We start from the raw sequence: 19,617 nt of genomic DNA on the forward strand, positions 1-19,617 counted from the left end.
TTGTTGCTCTACAGCACTAGTATACTCTTTGCCTTATACTTGCTTTACCTTTCCTGATATACAATGCTCTGATTCCGGAAAGAGTCACCTGTATACTATTATTTGTTTTCCTTCCTGATTTACAGTGCTCTGATACCTGTAAGGATCATGTTCTTGTTATATAAAACTCAATAAATACATAGCTGAAAGTGTGCTGTTTAGGGAAAGGCCATCAGGAACAATTTGTTTCAACAAAAATGTTCACAATTGTTTAACTGATTTCCAATTGTCTTGCCTCTGTAACATGGCATGGAAATGAGTATAACTGTTCAGACTTCTGTGAAACACAGAAAATGCACCTTGACAAATGCACTTCATGACTTTTGAAAAGGTTTTTAAATGTTTCACAAGAACTTAACATCAAAGGTGTTGTCTTTGAATATGAATGTACTCTTACTAAAGCACAATATTTATGTATTTATTTTTTCCAGATTCCAACAAGGACTGCGGGCGGTCGCCGGCTGGATGACGTCCAACTGTCTCCAGCTGAACGCTAGTAAGACCGAGGTCATGATTTTTGGCAAACAGCCGGAACTTTGGGGAGAGAGATGGTGGCCAGGGGATTTGGGCCTTACACCCATCCCAGTTTCTGAGCTTAAAAATCTCGGGGTCTGGCTGGATCCTTCCCCTGCATTTGTCTGTCATACCAAACGCTTCGTCCCGTGCTTAAGTTTTTTGATGCCTCTACTAGGCAACTTGTGATCCAAGCCACTGTCATCTCTAGGATGGATTACGCGAGCTCCCTATTAGTAGGCCTGAATCAGGCAGAAATTGGTCGCCTACAGCGGATTCAGAATGCTGCAGCAAGAGCGGTGGTAGGGCTACCTAGATCATGTCCCACTTCTAGCACCCTGCGCTCGCTGCATTGGCTCCCGGTGGCTCAGCGGATTCAGTTTAAGGTCCTTTGTGTTGCCTATAAAATACTCAAGGGGTCTCCGGCTACGATTCTTTCTAAACTCCTGGTTCATTACATCCCAGCCCGAGCTTTAAGATCTGCTGATTTAGAACTGGCTGTTGTTCCTCGTTTTAAGCGGAGCAGGGCCGGCGGACGCTCCTTTCAAGTCCGCGCGGCGGTGCTTTGGAACTCCCTGCCCCCGGCCATCCGCGCCCTCAGGGATCTGCTTTCCTTTCGCCGGGCGGTGAAAACCTTCTTATTTCCCTAGTTTTAAATTCTCTGTTTTATTGTTTCGTTGTGTTGTGCTGCTGCCTTGTCGGGCGCCAGGACGCTCCTTCGCTGGAGCATCTGTGCGCCTAATAAAAACGCATAACATAACATAACATAACATATTTATTTATTTATTCATTTATTCATTTATTCATTCATTTATTTATTTATTTATTTATAACGCGCCAGAATGGACCCCCGAAGGGGTATCTCTGCGCTCCTAGACGGGCATCAGATGAAAAAGCTGTCTGCTAAGAATCAAAAGCAAAAAAGAAAGATCTTGAGCTGTTTCCTAAAATGAAGATAATCAGTACACTGTCTTAATTGCAAGGGGAGCTTATTCCAGTGGTAAGGACCCAGATAAGAAAGGGCCTTCCCGCCCTGTCTGGCTCTTTTGATCCTGGGTACCTCTAGTAAGGATTTGGATCCTGAGCGGAGAGGCCTCCGAGGGGCATACGGAATGAATTTGTCAACAAGGTAGGCAGGACCGGACTTAGACAGGGCCTTGGATATTGTACAGCAGACTTTGAACTGCACTCGCTCCCGTATGGGGAGCCAGTGAAGCTGGTAAAACAAGGGCCGGGAAGCGGTTCTTAAGGGGGCATTAAGGATCAGGCGAGCCGCTGTGTTTTGAACCACCTGTAGTGTATCTAAGGCGGCCACATTTGCAGAGACCAACAAAACATTACAATAATCCAGGCAACTTAAAATAAGTGCCTGGGTCAGTGTTTTCCGGGTGGAGTCCGGGAGCAAGGGAAGAATGCGGCGCAACAGGCCCAGCACATGAAAACAGGAGCCAGCTGTCTGAGCAGCGTGCTTCTTTATGGTAAGAGCCTGTTCTGGGCGAACACCTAGGTTTTTAAAACAGGATTTCAGAACAGGAGGAGTGCCCAAGTCTGTGGGCCACCAATTGGGGGTCCATATGAGTTGGGCCTCACAAAAATGCATGATCTCTGTCTTTCCTACATTGCACTGAAATAGACATTAAACAGATACAGTGATTTATTGCTGCTAGTATGCCAATGAGTTATCATCATAATCATCATTAGTTATAATACTCCTTACTATCTCTAATGCTTCGAGGTGATGGCAATATACATATTACTGTACAGCTATTTACTTGCAGAACCTCTATCGGAAAGTGGTTTGCAAAGTCGTTCAGAGGTTTTGTTTATTGTGATTATGTCAAACAAATGAATTTACACCTTGTTGCATATCCAAGAGCTATTGACTATATTGGAAAAGTTGTTTAGAATTTACACATAGTACCTTCTTTGAGGACATTTATGTCTTTGCTTAAATCTTTTTGTATTTTGTGCACAACAGGTACTAAATACAGCATTAGATATATGTATCACCCTTCTTTAGACTCTTTGACCCATGTCATTACAAGACAATCAGTAATGTTCTTCTGAGTACTTACAATATTCCATGATGGCTCAGCGTAGTCAGCTCCCAAGTATTCAACGTAGGAAGCAAAGCCCTCATTTAGCCAAATATCATTCCACCATTTAAGAGTCACAAGGTTTCCAAACCACTGAAGAGAAGCAACACAACCAAAGAAGGGTTAGAAAAAAGTAAAGACCATTGAAATAATCTATGAACAATAGAAGGGTGATAACATAATGCAATGCTTTCATCAGAGATCTTCTCAGGGCAAAATAATATGCCTCTACACAAGCCTTTCTTTAACTTGTTGAATTGCACTGGATCTACACAGAACACTAAGGTATAACTGGTTTTCATCTACAGAACTTCAAATAAATTGTTATTTTTTAATTGGTTATACCTATATCATACAATACACGAATGCTATATTGATTGGCTTCCCAAAGGCCAAAAGACCTGGAACTCATTTACCTCTTTACTCATACCCAAACAAGACCTTCACAAGCTCAAGGAAAAGCTTACATGTTGGTAGTCCAAGAACTCCACCTGGTATATTAACACACTAAACTTAGGAAAAGTCTCAGTGACGTTAGCTTAACCTCTCCTGGTTGCATATAGGTCCACTTTGATTAGTTACTTGTACCATATACTCTGTAACCACAATATAGTACTAGAATTACCTTTCCTTGACAGGCTTTTCAATATGAACCCAAGGAAGTCATGAAAATTAAAAACTGGCATGTGTTTTACTGTAAGTACATGCCAATTTCCAGATGTTATTAGATGTTTCAGAACAGTACCACCAATGATCTGATATGATTGCTACACATTTGGATATTATGTTGGCCTACAGATGATCTCTTCTCAGTTTATATTCTGATTGCTAATATGTTGATTCCAATAGTGTTATTCCATTTTGAAAAATAGCCATGCGGATTCCTCTCTCATGGGTGATGCTTATTTATGATCTTTGCGTCCGGACACAAAGGAGAACATTGGCTTTCCCAATATAGGTCGAGGTATCATATCCCTCTTCCTTATCCTTGCCTAATGTATATATCCTTGTGAACTCACTTAATACCTAGCTCAACTGTCATACATGCATTACATCAAAAGTATTCTGGGACTTTGTGTTATTGTTTGAAATGCACAAACAGAAAAAGAAGAGCTGTACACACAGTACCTGGTGGGCGAGCTCATGGGCAATCACTGTAACCACTCGCTCCTTGTTTGAAATTGATGATTCCAGTGGGTTGTACAAGAGTGCTGTCTCCCTATAGGTGATCAGGCCCCAGTTCTCCATTGCTCCTGCACTGAAGTCCGGAAGTGCTACCTGTTCTATAAAAAGAGACATCCATATAAGCAGAGGAATGGATGTGTCCTTTCACTTGTTAAACGACTAGGTCTTGAAGACAACGAATACCGTGATAGTTTTTTTATGCACACACCAATCAGGCAATTGATATCTCAGGCAATTGATAGATATCTCCCGCAATCATTCAGAACAAAGGTCCTGGAACCTTTAATTGTTTCTTCTTAAAAGGTCCTTTTTTTAAATCAACATCAAAATGTGTGTTCTGGTAGTACAAGTAAATTCTTGAACGTTACTGTGGGCAGAGGTAAAGCCAGCATTTCTCAAAGACGCTGGAACTGTATTTACTGTATCAAATAATTAAGACTCATTCTTTCATATCTTTCTTGGGCACACTGGGGTGGTACATGACATCCAACCTTTGAGTTACAATACAACCTCAAAGACAAATATGAAAAGCATCAAAGTAATTTCAAAATTATTTCCAAAATGTAACGGTTTTTGGAAATGACGAAAGAGAACACAAGGAAGTTTTCATTAAATAAATAAATAAACAAACACATATGGCAGTTTTTCAGTTGGTCCAGCTAGCTTGTTTTAGTCCTAACAGTTCATTTATGAGTCCCATCCAAACATATATGTCTCAAAAGAGCACATCTAGGACTGTGACAATCATGCTGGAGCTTCAAGCCCCAATAAAACACAGTTCTGGTGCAAGCAACTAGACACAGAAATCCCACTGCTTATCCGAAGCAAGCCAAACCACACCATTGCAGCATGCCCCTGGCAAAGCCAATGGGCCTGCTGTTGGCTAGTCACCTTTTCGCTTTTTTTTATTTGCAATTTTTTTTTGTAACACTTCATTGTTGGGGAAGCAACGGCCCTTGTCAATCTAAAACAAAACCAGTAGCTAAAATAAAGAAAACATCTTGGGCACAGAAAACACACATGGCCATAGTTAGTAGTCTCTGGCACTTTGTGTGTGGACGTGTGCCTTATGAAAGACTAGAATGCTGTTACTCAGATTAAAGTTAGCCAGTGTTTGAAGTGGACTTAACCATTGTCCTGTGCTGTAAAGGGCAGAAGAAAAATGTTAGTGGCACAAAAGCAGATCAATGGTTGGAGAGGAGTGGCCCAAAGACCCTATAAGTGAATTATTCATAGAATTTTAGTAAAATCATACAATCTTGGCTAATGCCAAACCTAATGACAATAGAAGTAATAGCACTTCTGTTGACAAGGTGCACAACAATGATTGGAGACTCCAAGGGTCATATCATAGAAAGTACCCTGTGGGCGCAATGGGCATATGTGCCCCCTTTGTGCGCCCCTAGGGCCCTTTGGGATTACAGAAGGGGCTGCAGATGCATATGCGGCCCCTTCTTTAATATAGATAGCGTTGCCACACTTTTAGCTTCAGCGCTATCTCAAAAGGGCATTTTCTCATTTACATGGGGGCATGGCCCTATGCAAAAGAGGGAATCTCTTTACATCTGTACCCGCATTGCATATGGACACAAGCGCAAAGGCAAAGAAGCTGTCAGGAGGTGCACTGACACACAAAAAGTAGGGGCACTGTAAGTGCACCCCTGATTACAGCCCTCTGGAGTGAGTAAAGGGTCCTATGGAGCCCCCAGATATCACCTTGCACGCAGTGCAGTAATTCACTGCACCCATCTTCAAGGGAATCTCTCTGCCCTCTTAAAATTTCAGGCAGGGTACCGCCTGCTCAGTGAAACACGTAGCAACTTTAAAGCAGCTGCTCCATATTTCACTTGAATACACGTGACGCAAACAGGGAAAGTGCGCTCTGTATTTAATAGGGCCCCCTAGGTTGGACCTTTGCTCACTATATTACAACCCTTGTAGGAGTAGGCAGAGCAGCTCTGTGTGTTGTCATAGGGAACCCTCATTGGACAAATTTAAGCGGTTATTTAACATACCTTTTATAAAAGGTTGTGTGCATACTGTCTGCTGAGTTAGTGCATTTTTCCTAGAAATAAAACTCAACAGACAACTGAATGTCTGCAATCTTCCCTAAGCTTTTAGACTCCAAAAAATAATACTGGAGACAGTTGCAACCTATGTGAGGGGCAGGGAGGGAGGCAACTATGGCTAATTAATCAATCTACATTCTGAAACAGGGGCAACAAGTGGCAGTCGTCCTAGTTTGTGAATAACATTTCACATATTGGTGCTAATCCCTCTTATGCTAACGGACCCCGTTTTAGGCAGTTTAGGGTTGTTTGTGTGATTCTCACAAGCGAAGTAAGATGTACAAAGAACCACAAGAAACTAGAGCCGTACATCTATAGTGGAGTTTTGTTGAGTTGGGTATTTACTTCTGCTGCATTTTGTCCCCTCTGAGCCCCCGTCCCTGCCTCGCGCGTCCCTACCCTCACGCTCACCCCTTATGACATCAGCTGGCATTCTTGAATGCCAGCTGACAGTTTCCTTTTACAGTTGACAGTTGTCAGTATGTATTGAGCCCGGGACCTGTACGCACCCCTCCTTCCACCCGGTGTGTTGTTTTGTTCGACTTATGCATTAAACTTAACTTCGGAGCTCATCTGTGTGTCCTCCTTCTTTACAATATTGGCGACGAGGATGGGATGGTTTTTCGACTATTCTTGTATTTCCTCATTGCTTCATTTTCCTGCAGGGTTGGGGCAGGGCCGGACTGGCCGTAGTGGGCATCAGACATTTGACCACAAGGCTGGAAGGGTGGGGGATGGTTTTGGAGCAGTGGTGCCCGATTTTGTTACTGGGGTCTGGTTTTGCAGCGATGCTGAAATGTCGGCCCCCAGTAGTAGAAGCAGCAGAGCTTAGGGCTGTTTTTTTAAACAGTTCACTCTTGCTTCCTGCCCGGGGTTGGGGACCAGTCCAACAAAATTGACAGGGCGGCTTTGGGTTCCCAATCCGCCTCTGGAACTAGCGGGGGTCACAATAGCTAATAGCAAAAATGCAGCCTGAATTTAAGTTATTTGTTTGCATACTAGTTTAAATAGAGGGTGTATCTATATCTATACTACTATTATAAAGGAAGAACTTTGAGGCTTTGAGGCGCGTAAACTCGGGAACCACAGTGCCAATCCACACACCCGATACATCGTTGGAATCCTCAGGGTGTGCAGATGGACATAGGCCATATAAAGTTAAAAAATATGTTATGTTTCAAAAATTTACATTATAAAAATGTAGTCCCCTCGAAGTAGCGTCAGCCGCGACCTGCGTGCTGACGTCAGGAGCACGGGGAGGAGCGGTGGACATGGCACGGGGGAGGAGCGGTGACGAGCGGCGAGGAGCGGTGGACTGAGGAGCGGCAGCAGAGGTAAGGCAGCAGGGGTCGGGGCAGGCGGGAGACGGGGTGATGTAAGGCTCCAAACTACCACGATCACGCTCATTAGTTTTACCTTAAACACAGCTCAGGAAGTTCAACTGCAGAGCGCCAGCGTTTCAGCTTTAAGGGTCATTAGTTTGACACGCGGGCATTATGTTACCATGCTGGAATCTCGGCACGCCGAGCTCCGTCAAGGGTAAACCCCGCTCAAAGAGACCCCACAGGCGAAAGTGATCCGTCAACCTCGGAGCCGTGTTTAAATGTGCCCTCTTTTCGTGGTACTTTTCATGTGGACGAGGAAAGCAAACCGCCCGAAGCGCACTATTGTGACTATCATATGTCGCCTTTTTAAGGCTTTGGGGGACAATGTCGGTGCAGGCGGGGGTCGGGGCAGGCGGGAGACGGGGTGGGCGGGGACGGGGAAAGCAAGCAGCCCGAAGGAAAGCCAGGAAATCTGGTTCGGTTTATCCCCACTCTAAACACATGGAAATGGTAATTTCCAGGCGAAGGCTGGAGTAATAGCTGCAATACAGTGAGACGGTTTTACATTATAGTGCACTGCTGTGATTCTCATATGTCGCCTTTTTAAGGCTCCGGGGGACAATGTCGGGGCAGGCGGGGGTCGGGGCAGGCGGGGGACGAGGCGGGCGGGGCCCGAAATGCTGGACAATGTCGGGGCAGCCGGGGATCGGGGAACCCTGCTAGTTTCAAATATTTTGCGTGCCGTACTATAGTTTTATACAACTCTACCCATAAATATATTAATGTAGCATCTCCATTCATTTCTCCTACTTACCCATGCGCATCTGGCTCCTTTTCCTGATGAAACGGGCAAAGTTAATATGGGAGGATACAGCTAAAAAGTGTTGACATTTTAAAAATGATACAGTTCAGCACTTAAACACTGACAATTTGTATATTATCAAAAATATATTTATAATAAAACTCCTTCAGAACTACCAATAAATAAAAACCTGTAACTAAACATGCACCTATACCGCTAGTTTGATCATTTTTGTGATATTATTTTACAACATAAACATTTTATGGAACTTATTTCTCAATTTAGAGCCATTTATGACAAGAACAGCATGTGATTGTTACAGTCAAGACTCTTTTGAACTCCTTTTCATAAAAACAACTTTAAACAGAACTTGCATAAATCGCTGCTTACCTGACTTTGGAAGTGGGTAGGGCACCTTGTAATAACTTTGCAAGAAATTCAGAATTGGTCCAGTTACATTCAAGGCGTATGCTCCTTGCTCTTCCTGAATTGCCTTCTTCCTAGCCCAGATGCGAATCTGAAAAGTAGGGAGCCCGTTTTAGCCTAAATACCGAATCAAAGGCCTGTCTGTATGCTCTGCCATGCTCGCACGCTTTACCTGCACTTCATTGTTCATCTTTTCAATCTTATCAAAGTCAGACACTATGAACGCCAAGAGATAGGTGGACATCTTTGGAGTTTTTTCAAATGTGGTGACGTGCCAAGTCACAGAATCTATGACTTTTGGGACTGTGCCTAGAATAGAAACATATTTCCATAAGAGGAAGTGCCATTGTGTCCAATGTACATGCAGTTAGGGTCAATGTAATAGTGCGGACACCTAACAAAATAAGAGTGGTAGGGGATTGACATTATATCTTTTGGTGAAATCTTGAAGACACACAGGACATTGCATAACTTGGTTTTCAGTGATGGCCTCTCACCAATAATAATCACTGAGGTTAATAACAAGATCTTGGGTGTTAAAGTAATCTTAAAATATACTAAAAGCTATTTTAATAAGCTACAGTCCTTTTGTTGCATCGCCAAAGCCCTCACCTGAAAGGACACAGATATCATCTGGGGTCATGTTAAACATAGTGACCTGGGGAGGGGGGGTTTGGTGTGGTGTGCAGTCCACGGGCACTTTGGTAGTACAGAAGGGACCACAGATGTGGCCACGTCTGTAATACTGATAGCCCTGGCAAATATGTGGTGCCAGCACTATCTTCACAGTGCATTCCCTACTTTGCATGGCGTTCTAGCCCATGCAAATAAGGAAATCACTTTGATCTCCTCCCCAGCCATATTATGGATGCAGTGCAGAGGCAAACGTGCCCTTAGGGGGGGGGGGGGGGGGGCAAATGTAAAAGAGCCATAAATAGGTGATGGCAGCACTCTGGGGGAGAGGCAGTCCCATGGATCCCCAAACATCCCCTGTAAGGGGGTGCAGTCACTCAGTACACCCTCCTGCAGGGGGGTCTCTAATCCCTCTTTCCAGTGCAGGGAGGTTGCTGCTTGCACAGGGAAACACAGAGCAGCTTAGAAGCTGCTGCTCTGGATTTCACTGAATACATTGCCCCCAGGGCACTGCGAGTTTCAGGGTGTACTGACCAATGCACATTGATTTCAACACAGCGCAGTGTCATTGTTTGCACAAGCTGTACCTGATTAAAGATGAACCATGGCACACAAAAGGACAGTGTGTCCTATATGTAATATGTGCCATGGTAGGTAAAGCCTTCTATGCTCAGGAACAGCTTACTAGGCTCAAAACCATTACTGTATGCAAGAAACAACCTCATCTAAATACTGCCCAACACACTCTGACACTTTCTTCAGAATTCTTGCGCTTGTGAGTGTCCATAGTGGATGTAAATATACATACGTACACATATATACACATGCACTCACACACATATATTACACACATATATATATAGATACACACACACATATATGTCGTTTTTGTTAAAATAGCAACTAACAATACTGGTGACAGAATATCACCTAGCACTATATCAACAAGGTAAATATATAAAGGTATGGTAAGGTAGATTTACTACTTTTAACTTCAGATCTACTTACCTTGACTATGTGTGTGTATATATATATATATTCACTGAAAAAACCATAGGTTTCACACCAGTTATAGTTAGGAATTAGCATTTAAAAAACCTATTAAATTCACTGAAAAACCATAGGTTTGACACCAGTTATAGATAGCTGGAAATTTTACTGACAAAAAACCATTGAAATTCCCACGTTATAGTTAGTTGGACTCACTATAACTTGTGCGCCTGCAATGCACTGCTGATGACGTCACATATTACATCACTCATGACATGGTCAGTGGCATCAATTTAATAGGTTTTTTAAATGCTAATTCCTAACTATAACTGGTGTGAAACCTATGTTTTTTTCAGTGAATTTCATAGGTTTTTAAAATGACAATTCCTAAGTATATATAGGGCCTCAAACCTATGTTTTTTCAGTGAATTTCAACGGTTTTTTAATAGCAAATTTCTATAGCTATGAAATATAATATTTTTTATAATGAATCCTATATTGTATATTTATGTAATACTATTTTTTTATGTATATTTTTCATGGTTTTTTTTTTGCCCTGGAGCGCTCCAGGTGTGGAGAAGTGTGGCTCAAAGGTTAGAGCGGCAGACCCTGATGCAGAGGTCTGGTCCGGGACCAGGGTTCAATTCCCCACCTTGGCGGGTCTTGGGCTAAAAAAAATTCCACGTACCTGATAATTCTCGCCTCGGTGCCTATTCCAATCATGGAGTCCCACTCTGCAACTCTGGGCAATAGCTTGCTTAATCTCCACAACGGCCCCCACAACGCTAAGGATGCCTGGCCTCCACCTTGGGGGTGCCCAGGAGTGGACGCCTCACAGGGAAAGCCAGGATGGGTTCCACAGCGGTATTCGTACAAGCGCCTTGAGACCCTTGCGGGTGAGTAGTGCGCTATACAAGTATCAATTTACATTTACAGGTGTGCGTACCGGTGAGCGCGCCGGTAAGCGCAGTCTTGCGGCGCACCTCGGTGCGCGTACCGAGGAGCGTCCCATTAGCGCTATTGCTGCGAACGTAAACATCATCGTGACGTATCGCGTAGCAGCGTCCACGTGATATGCACGGCGTAAGCGCACCCGGAAGCACCCATGCGCACACGATCGCGATACGTAAGCGCCCCGGGGCGCGGCCCGGAGCGCATAGCATAAGCGTGTCGGGTCATGTGACCTGAAAATAACACTTTTCATTGGTTCAGAACAGTTTTGGTTTCCAAATGATGAAAGCCCGAGTCATGTGACCTGAAAATAACACTTTTCATTGGTTCAGGACAGTTTTCTTTTCCAAATGATGAAAGCCCCCACCTATTTTCCTCATTCTCACTTTGTACTTTGAGTGAGGAAGACCTGTTTGCAGACCTATTTGTACCTATTTGTACCTATTTGTACTGAAAAATGGCTACAGTAGCAGCAGCAGCAGGAGCATCTCAACCACCTCCACCACCACCACCACAACACCACAGTGGTGGAGATGAAGAAGAGGAGGAGGAGGAGGAGGAAGGGAGGAGGTTTCTTCCTGAAGATACTACCCCCTATAAGCCAAAGGAGCACATTATCTGGGAGTTTTTTTAAATCCCAAAGGACTTCAAGAAAGTAAATGCGCCAAAGGTTACTTGTCTAATCTGTGGCACTGTACTTTCCAGGGGGAACCCTAACAAAAAGTACTCTTTTGGCAACAACACCATGATTCGCCACATGCAACGCCGGCACCCTAACAACTATGCTGCAGCAGAGGTCAGAAAACTGACCAGAAACCCTCCCCAGTCTTCTCCCAGCACCTCCCAAAGTAAACAACCCACTCCATCGGGTCCAGAGACAAGGGAGATGGTCCCAAACATCCAACCCAAGTTTGGAGAATTCAAAATAGTATGTATATTTTGTGGAAAAACAATTACTTATGGAGAGCAAAGTATTAAACTCATCAACCGTGCTGGAGACAACCACAACTGTAGTAAGAAACCTTAATTTTTTCCGGTTCTTTTTTGCTCCAGTTGAGCCGTTTACAATTCCCTGTTTTTTGTTTGTCCCCATAAAAATTACAAAAAAAATATAAAATTGTTCATAAAAGCCAAAAAAAGTAAAAAATGTTCCAAAAACAATAAAAAAAGATAAAACAACAAAAAGAAGAAAAAAACCAGTTCTTTTTAGAACTACCTCTACATTTTTTTAAAAATCTGTCATTCTTTTTTCCCCATGGTACGCTCCTAGGTACTCTCCCCGGTGCGCGTACTGGGCGCTCCCCCGCTCAAATCGGAAAAAAATAATAAGTTAAAGCCCCGCGGGGCCCTTTTATGGCCCCCACATCAAACCTAGCGGGTCAGGGGGGGTCTACCCTGCCCCCTTTTGGTCATTTCCCCCTTTGTTTTTGCCACCTCTTGTGTCTCGATCCTACCGAGACACAAGATGGCGGCCGCTCCGGACTGTTTGGAATGTTGACAGACACCCGAGAGCCAATCAGCTTTCTGCTCGTGAACTCGCGTAGCGCGCTGGAGCGCGCCCCGGTGCGCGTACCGGGGCGCGCTTATAGATATATATTTTTTGGAACCTAAATTACTCAAAATCCACTGGAGCACAGATCTTGAGACATAGCAAAGGCTGGGGAAGAATGTTTGCATTGTCAGCATTCCATCCATCATTTGTTTGCTGTAACACTTCGCCCTAAGTGGGATGGGTATGCCCAGACGTGGGTCCCTTTCTCACTGTGCCACTGGATTTAAGCTAGCCTGGCTGAATAAGGGTGACATACCCTGAAACCGGTCCCAGGATGCTTGTTTCTAGTCCAGGGAGTTCAAGCTGGACTGTCCCATAAGGCAAAGGGTCAAAACTGATATGCATATGGTTGGGTCTAAACTGAGGTGGCATGGTGAGCAAAAGAACAATGGATTTAACCCATATATTTTGAATGTTTTAATTGTCAGCATTCCATTCATCATTTGTTTGCTGTAATAGTTGAGACTGATGGTAGCTGGGGAGGTGTCTTGCACACTACCATACTGGACTCCAACAAAGAAATACAGGATGGAAATATTCTGGGCTTTTTATGCTTGAATCTTCCACCCTTTACTCAAAATAAGGTCTAAAAAGAAGCAAGGAAAAAGAGTGTCATATTCTTCAAAATCTCCATAATTTTTGGAATACAAGCATACGTTTAAAATGAAAGAACAACACAGAGGAGACTTCCACAGAATAGCCAGCAAACAACACAACATTAAGTTTTTTGATGTGATCATATAGCTTCATGTCATTGAAACATATGTTTAATTCTTGGAACTCCTTTACATTAAACAATACATTTTGCTGGTGCTAGTATTGAGTTATGCTCACCCGGCATCTACTTGAAACACATTTAATAGGCTAACTCACTTATTTTCGGCATGTTTGATAATGCTTCATATTTTGGATTATGGATCAGTGTCAGATTGAATGTGGCTTTCAATGCTGGTTCATCAAAGCAGGGGAAGGCCTTCCTGGCATCAGGAGCAGCCATCTGTGTGGTAGCAATGATCCTGAAAAGAAACAAAGATGTGTTTTGAATTGTGCATAGCATTAGCTGTTGCAGTCTCGGATTCTTCAGAGGGTATTAGAACTGGGGGTCTCTAGTTGGCAGAGGTAGGTACCACTGTCCAAATAGGGACCCTTGCTTCTAGTCAGGGTAAGGAGGAAACCCTCTGAGATAACCACTGCTCACCCTCTAGGTAGCTTGGCACGAGCAGTCAAGGCTAATCAGAAGGCAATGTGTAAAGTATTTGTACCAACACTCACAGTAACACAGTGAAAACACCACAAACGGACTCCACAACAGTTTAGAAAAATAAAGGTAGTTGATCTAAACTACACAAGACCTAAATGAGAAAAATCCAACATATACAGTTCAAAAATATGGTTGCGAAAGAGTTCTTAAGGTTGCAATAAAATACTCCACAGTTGCGTTAAAAGTTCACAGTTGCGTCACGTTTAGCCAACAGTACCTTTAGATGCGACAAAGTTCCAAAAGCAGAAGCTGGTGCGGTGGAAAACAAGCGATGCGTTGCACCTGAGACCTTGGGGAGGTGATGCGACAACCCCACTGCGGCAGCGGACGTGTTGCGATGAATCCGGTCTGTATGGGGAGGAAGGCCACTTGTATGGATTCCGGTGCCTAGGTTCCGAAGGAAGTTTGTTCTCGCAAAGGCATGATGCGACGATCTCATAAGTGCTGCGACTATCTCCGGGGCGACGATGCTTAATCCAGCGGCGATCTCTCTCTCGCAGCTCCTCGATGCGATGGCTCTGTGATGATGTTCGCAGCGACGTGATGCGGTCCGCAAGCAAGCGGTGCGGCAATCTTACCCACCGATGACAGGCTCTGCGACGACACTCGCAGTGATGACAGTCTTCCCGCACCGGTCTGGTGCGTCCCGCAAACAAAGGATGCGAAGGCTCTGGCAGCAACAACAGGCACTGCGACGATCCCGGCCTTCGTAGCGGCGGGAATTTCCTCGCACTGTCGGGGATGTGCTCCGCAGCGAGCGATGCAATAACTTTTCTGTAGCAAAGTCTTTAAATCTTGGTTTCCAGCTTCCCAGCACAGTTACAACTTCCAGAGGCACCAGACATGGGCCATGCACTCCAGGAAGGACAGAACTCTCTTAGTAGAGCTCAGGGGAAGCGGGGGTGACATCCTTTTGTTCCTGGGACTTCAAAACAGGGAGCCAGCTCTTCTCAGGCCCTTGGAGATTCCTTCAAGCAATGGGACACAGCACAAAGCAAAGTCCTTCCCCTCTCCTTGGCAGCAAAGCAACAGCAGGGCAATCCAGCAGAGCAACAGCAGGACAATCTTCCTTCTTCAGTTTCAGCTTTCTCCTTGGCAGAGATTCCTTCATGATTCCAGGATGATCTAATTTTCTGTAGTCAGGGGTCCTGAACTTATACCCCTAAAAGTCTTTGTTCCCTTTGTGCAGGAAGGAACTGAACCCGGTCTGAACCAGTTCTGGGTGTTCCTTGAGCACTTTGTTTTCCTGGCTTCTTCTTTCCTTTCATAGAGAGGGGCAGGGTCGTCAGCCGCCCAGCAGGAGGTGGAGCCAGCATTGTGGAGGGCGGGCACAGGCCTATTCAGGTCCCAGGTGCAACTCCTCCCTCCCATCTAGATGCAAATCTCTCTATTCACCACTGGGCAGACTCATTCTGTCTTCTGGAATCCCCCAGCCCTGTCACTCACAAACCAGACAGTCAATTCACAAACCAGCCAAGGCACACAGAGAGGTCAGACAAGAGAACAGATACTTTCTAAAAGTGTTGTTCTCAAACACAGGATTTAAAAACCACCTTTCCTAAAAGATGTGTTATTGAATTCTGAGTTCAGGAATACCAGACGTGTATGTCCTATCTTGCTCCTATGGGAAGATATGCTGGTAGCCACTGTAGCCAGCATTCCCCATGATAGCCTATGGAGCAAGATAGCCTTGCAGCAGTGAAAAACGAAAATGGCTGTAATTCACTACCAGAGCATGTCACCTGCACAAGTACATGCTCTACCTTTGGGGATAATCCTACAAGAAGGGCCAGTACCAACAGAGGGTAACTGTCCATTCAACACTAGTGTCTTTAGACAATATCTAAGCTTATGAACCATCCCGTTACATGACTGTCAATAACATGCTCAAGAGGTTAGCTCATGTTTTTGATATAATGTTACATTCTCTAACCTAGTTGAATGACATCCCTGACTCTTGTGTGAGAAGGTTCTAACGTTGTGAGTCGCAGGTAATAGAACATCTTATGTTCCATTAACTAGAAAAAAAAACATTGTGACTTTAGGGCCTCATTATGATGTTGGGCAGACTTGCGTCTGCCCTACACGGTTGCGACAAAGCAACCGCCTGACCATGGGTCGGCAGTTCCAACATCCCAATTGGGATGCGTCCGCACATAGTGTGGTCGGAAACATTTATTTTCCAATGGGAGCTTGTGTGTTGGGTAGAAAACGTCTGCAATGCCACCTCTCATTGTAAAATTGATGTAGACTACGGTGCTGGAATGTTGCAAAGGGCCGGGGGAAGGCGTCCCTGCTAAAGGCCCCCTTTGTCGCTTTCTAACAACCTTTTCATGTCTGAAAGGCTGACATGGAATGGCTGTTGGAAACCAACATCATAATCCTGACGATGGAGCTGCTGTCATAAAGGGATAATGAGGAGTTTCCAACAAACCCAATGACTACTTGAGCCTATCGGAAAGCGTTGGTCAGTCCCTCCGACTGCTGCCTCCGACCACAGGCATTCTAATGCACCGGTCGAACTGCAGCAGCAGATGGCGGTCAGACCGCAACCAACGGCTCATCTGTTGTGGTCCGACCTCCATCATAATTAGGCCCTAAACATTTCCCATAGATCTGTGTACTTAGTGCATGAAGCTTAACATTATTTTGCCCCCTGAAGCTGAATGAAGAACACCCTGATTTAGTTTTACTTACACTTGTGTCTAATGGTGCTCAAACCTTTAATATTTGTCTCGGGGAAATTAATAAACTGCTTCAGCAGAACATCAAAGCTAAACATCTCTTTAGAAATAATACAAAGAAACTACAGCCTTTTGTGATTTGATATGAAATAAATCATTTGTTCAACTGGATTTGATAACATTCTCACTTCTGCCATAACTACTATCTTCAGTATGAATATTTCTCTGAATAATTTAGTAAAGGCCAGTTAATTGGTAATCATAATTATGGAAATAGTGATACAGTTAATCTATTACTATATTGTCAAACATTTTAATAGCTAATTTTTAATAAGTAGCACACGCAACTTTGGACTTGGCACTTTGTGGAACATACTGTTAAAAATTGTACATGGGGACCAAAATTTCTACCACAAATTTAACCAAAGTCTTTTAATTGGTAAATGCAGTGCATGCCATAAAATTGTGCCAATATGTATCATAAATAGTAAGATGATGTTGAAATGATGGATGGTAGCCGAGTGGTAAACCAAAGTAGAGGTTTATTAGGCAAGTTACAGGATGGTAGTTACAAGTAGATAAGCTGGTAATGATAAGATCAAGGTTAGTTCATGACTAATTCCTAGCACCACCCGGAGCTGCATCTTTGCTGCTCAGCCCACTCTCTCTAACTGTCATTCCTCCAGTCTACCAGGCACACCAAAATTCCACACAGTCATCAGGCATTCCAACATTCCATACACAAACCTAGGCATACTGGCTGAGCAGCAGGAAATGTAAGTACAACACATCCTCTTCCCTTGAGAAATTAAAGGACTAAAAATAGAAACAAGCCTATATGAGAGTAGCACCGATATGCAGAAGGCTTGTTTAAAACAATGCATCCAAATGAATATCTGAGGTGAAGAAAAGATGCATAATGAAGAAGGGCAGTGGGCTTAGAGAGAGTGAGCTGAGCAGCAAAGATGCAGCTCCTGGTGGTGCTACGAATTAGCCATGAACTAACCTTTATCTTATCATTACTATCTTATCCACTTGTAACTACCATCCTGTAACTTGCCTAATAATCCTCTACTCTGGTTTACTACTCGGCTACCATCTATCATTTCAACAGATGACAAATGCACTATAAGTGTTTTTAGTAAGGTTGAACAAATTTGCACTTGCCACTTTATAGAACGTAACGCTAAAAATTGTACATAGGGAATACACCTTCAGGGACAAAACCAATTGAAGATTTCCAACTGTGTAAATGTAACACACTGATACATAATTTTACTGCTGATAACTGGGAATATTAGGAGGATCAATGCACTCTATGTGTTTAATCTACCAATGTTTTTAGTATCTTAACAAAGCTTAGATGATTCTGTGAATCGTATAAAGTTCATCTGATAATTATATATATATATATATATATATATATATATATATATATATATATATATATATATATATATATATATATATATATATATATATATATATATATATATATATATATATATATTTGTACAATATTGAATACTGGAGCAGATTATCTGTGATACGGCCACTCATGATTGATTTCCTCGCTGAAAGACAATACTTTGATTACTTTCCAATAATTACAGTAGAAGCCGCTCCTTACCTGGTCTCATTATCCTCCACATATTCGCTCCTGTAGAACCCGGCCAGGTCATCCGCCAGCTCTCCCGTGAACTCAGTGTACATTGAATAGCTCTTCCCCTGCTCCAGGTTCCTGCTGAGCTCCACCACCAAGTACTGGGTTGGAATTTCGAGGCCGGTCCTCTGAATGGGCGGTGGATCTGACCCATCATCCGTCCGTAGCGAGATGTGAAATTCCCCCTGGCGGGTGTAGTTCAGTTTGTTGCTGTGGATCAGGATCAGGTTGGTTGCTGCTGCAGCTGTGAAGTATGCGGTGCTTTTGCCCTTAAAGATGTAAAGGCCTCTAGAGTCCTTCTCCAGATAGGGCTGCAGCTCCAGGTCATAGTGGTGCGGTATGAGGGTGTTTGGAAGCCTGTATTTGTTCCAAGGGTTGCTTGGCTGCGGTGTGGGGGTCGAAGAGGCTGTGGCGGTGGTGGACACGGTTGGGCTGCTTGAAGGAGGACTGGAGTTACTGTTGGCTTTTTCCTCGGCGTACACCACCGACAGGGCAATGACTGTAGCCACGGATGCTACTGTAAACAAGATGCCCACCACCAGCAGCGCACGATTGATATAGATGCCCTTTGCCATTTTCAGGTCCACAGATGAGGAGAAGCAATCCTTGAATAAGAAAGTCTTACTGCTGTCTGAATGTCTTCAGTGACTTTCAGACTAACAGTCGAAAGTTGCATTAGTGCAAAGGTATTTGGCAACATATTAACTTAGTGATATGCAAGTGCAGAGGTTGCCAAAGTGTTGAAATTACTTTCCGAGTGTAAAGGTGGTGAACTATTCACGCTAACCTGCTGTAAGCGTCACACATTGAACGAGTGGTTTTCCGAAGAAACCCCTGAATGCACTTCTGCCCTCCTGTTTTTGCTTCTGCTCAGGGGGTCTGTGTTTCTTCCTTGTTCCTTGAAAGTTCACAATATATTTTACCCTATACATGGAAGCTCTTTTGAAATAATAATTTACTTCTGATTATGTAATCATGAAGTGTAATCCATTTATGAATCTTGATATATTTTAAAAGCCAGAGACGTAACAATGCTAAGCAGTGAGTGTAACAATCTTCAGATACATGGAAATAAATCTGCAAGACATGTATAAACCCTGTCGCTGGTTTTGGTATTACAGTTTGGCAGCACTAGTCAGCTGTAATAAAACAATAACGCAGCTAATCTACTGTAAATTATTGCAGTTGATTAGTCACGTCATAATGGAGGCTAGAAAGTTTATAAGATAGTTCCTGGGGCATAATTACAACTGCAATTTACGCAAAAGAAATAATCAGTCCTCAGTTCTTCTATTTTTCCCTGAAAAAGAAAGTCCTTGGCTGAGGAAACTTTTATAGCATTATGTTTTATTTATTGCATTCGCGTGTTCATTAAGCAAGTGTGAATCGCCTTTTTTGGATTCAGTCATGTTTTTTAAAAGCGATTTA

The 19,617-nt window shown here is 43.5% G+C and overlaps 1 protein-coding gene across 1 annotated transcript in view; it reads right to left on the reverse strand.

Annotated features, from left to right (window-relative positions):
• LOC147733564 (aminopeptidase N-like) overlaps positions 1-18,841 on the reverse strand; it is a 262,708-nt gene extending 243,867 nt beyond the window's left edge. Inside the window, exons 1-6 of the mRNA XM_086958150.1 lie at positions 18,157-18,841; positions 13,455-13,597; positions 8,628-8,764; positions 8,420-8,546; positions 3,777-3,931; positions 2,628-2,741 (exon numbers count right to left, since the gene is read on the reverse strand). Of these exons, the coding sequence (XP_086814276.1) occupies positions 2,628-2,741; positions 3,777-3,931; positions 8,420-8,546; positions 8,628-8,764; positions 13,455-13,597; positions 18,157-18,764 (1,284 nt within the window). The 5' untranslated portion in view covers positions 18,765-18,841. The remainder of the gene's footprint in view (positions 1-2,627; positions 2,742-3,776; positions 3,932-8,419; positions 8,547-8,627; positions 8,765-13,454; positions 13,598-18,156) is intronic.
• Between the last annotated feature and the right edge of the window lie 776 nt (positions 18,842-19,617).

Source organism: Lissotriton vulgaris, chromosome 2_1 (genome assembly GCF_964263255.1).
Source record: "Lissotriton vulgaris chromosome 2_1, aLisVul1.2, whole genome shotgun sequence".
NCBI lineage: Eukaryota > Metazoa > Chordata > Amphibia > Caudata > Salamandridae > Lissotriton > Lissotriton vulgaris.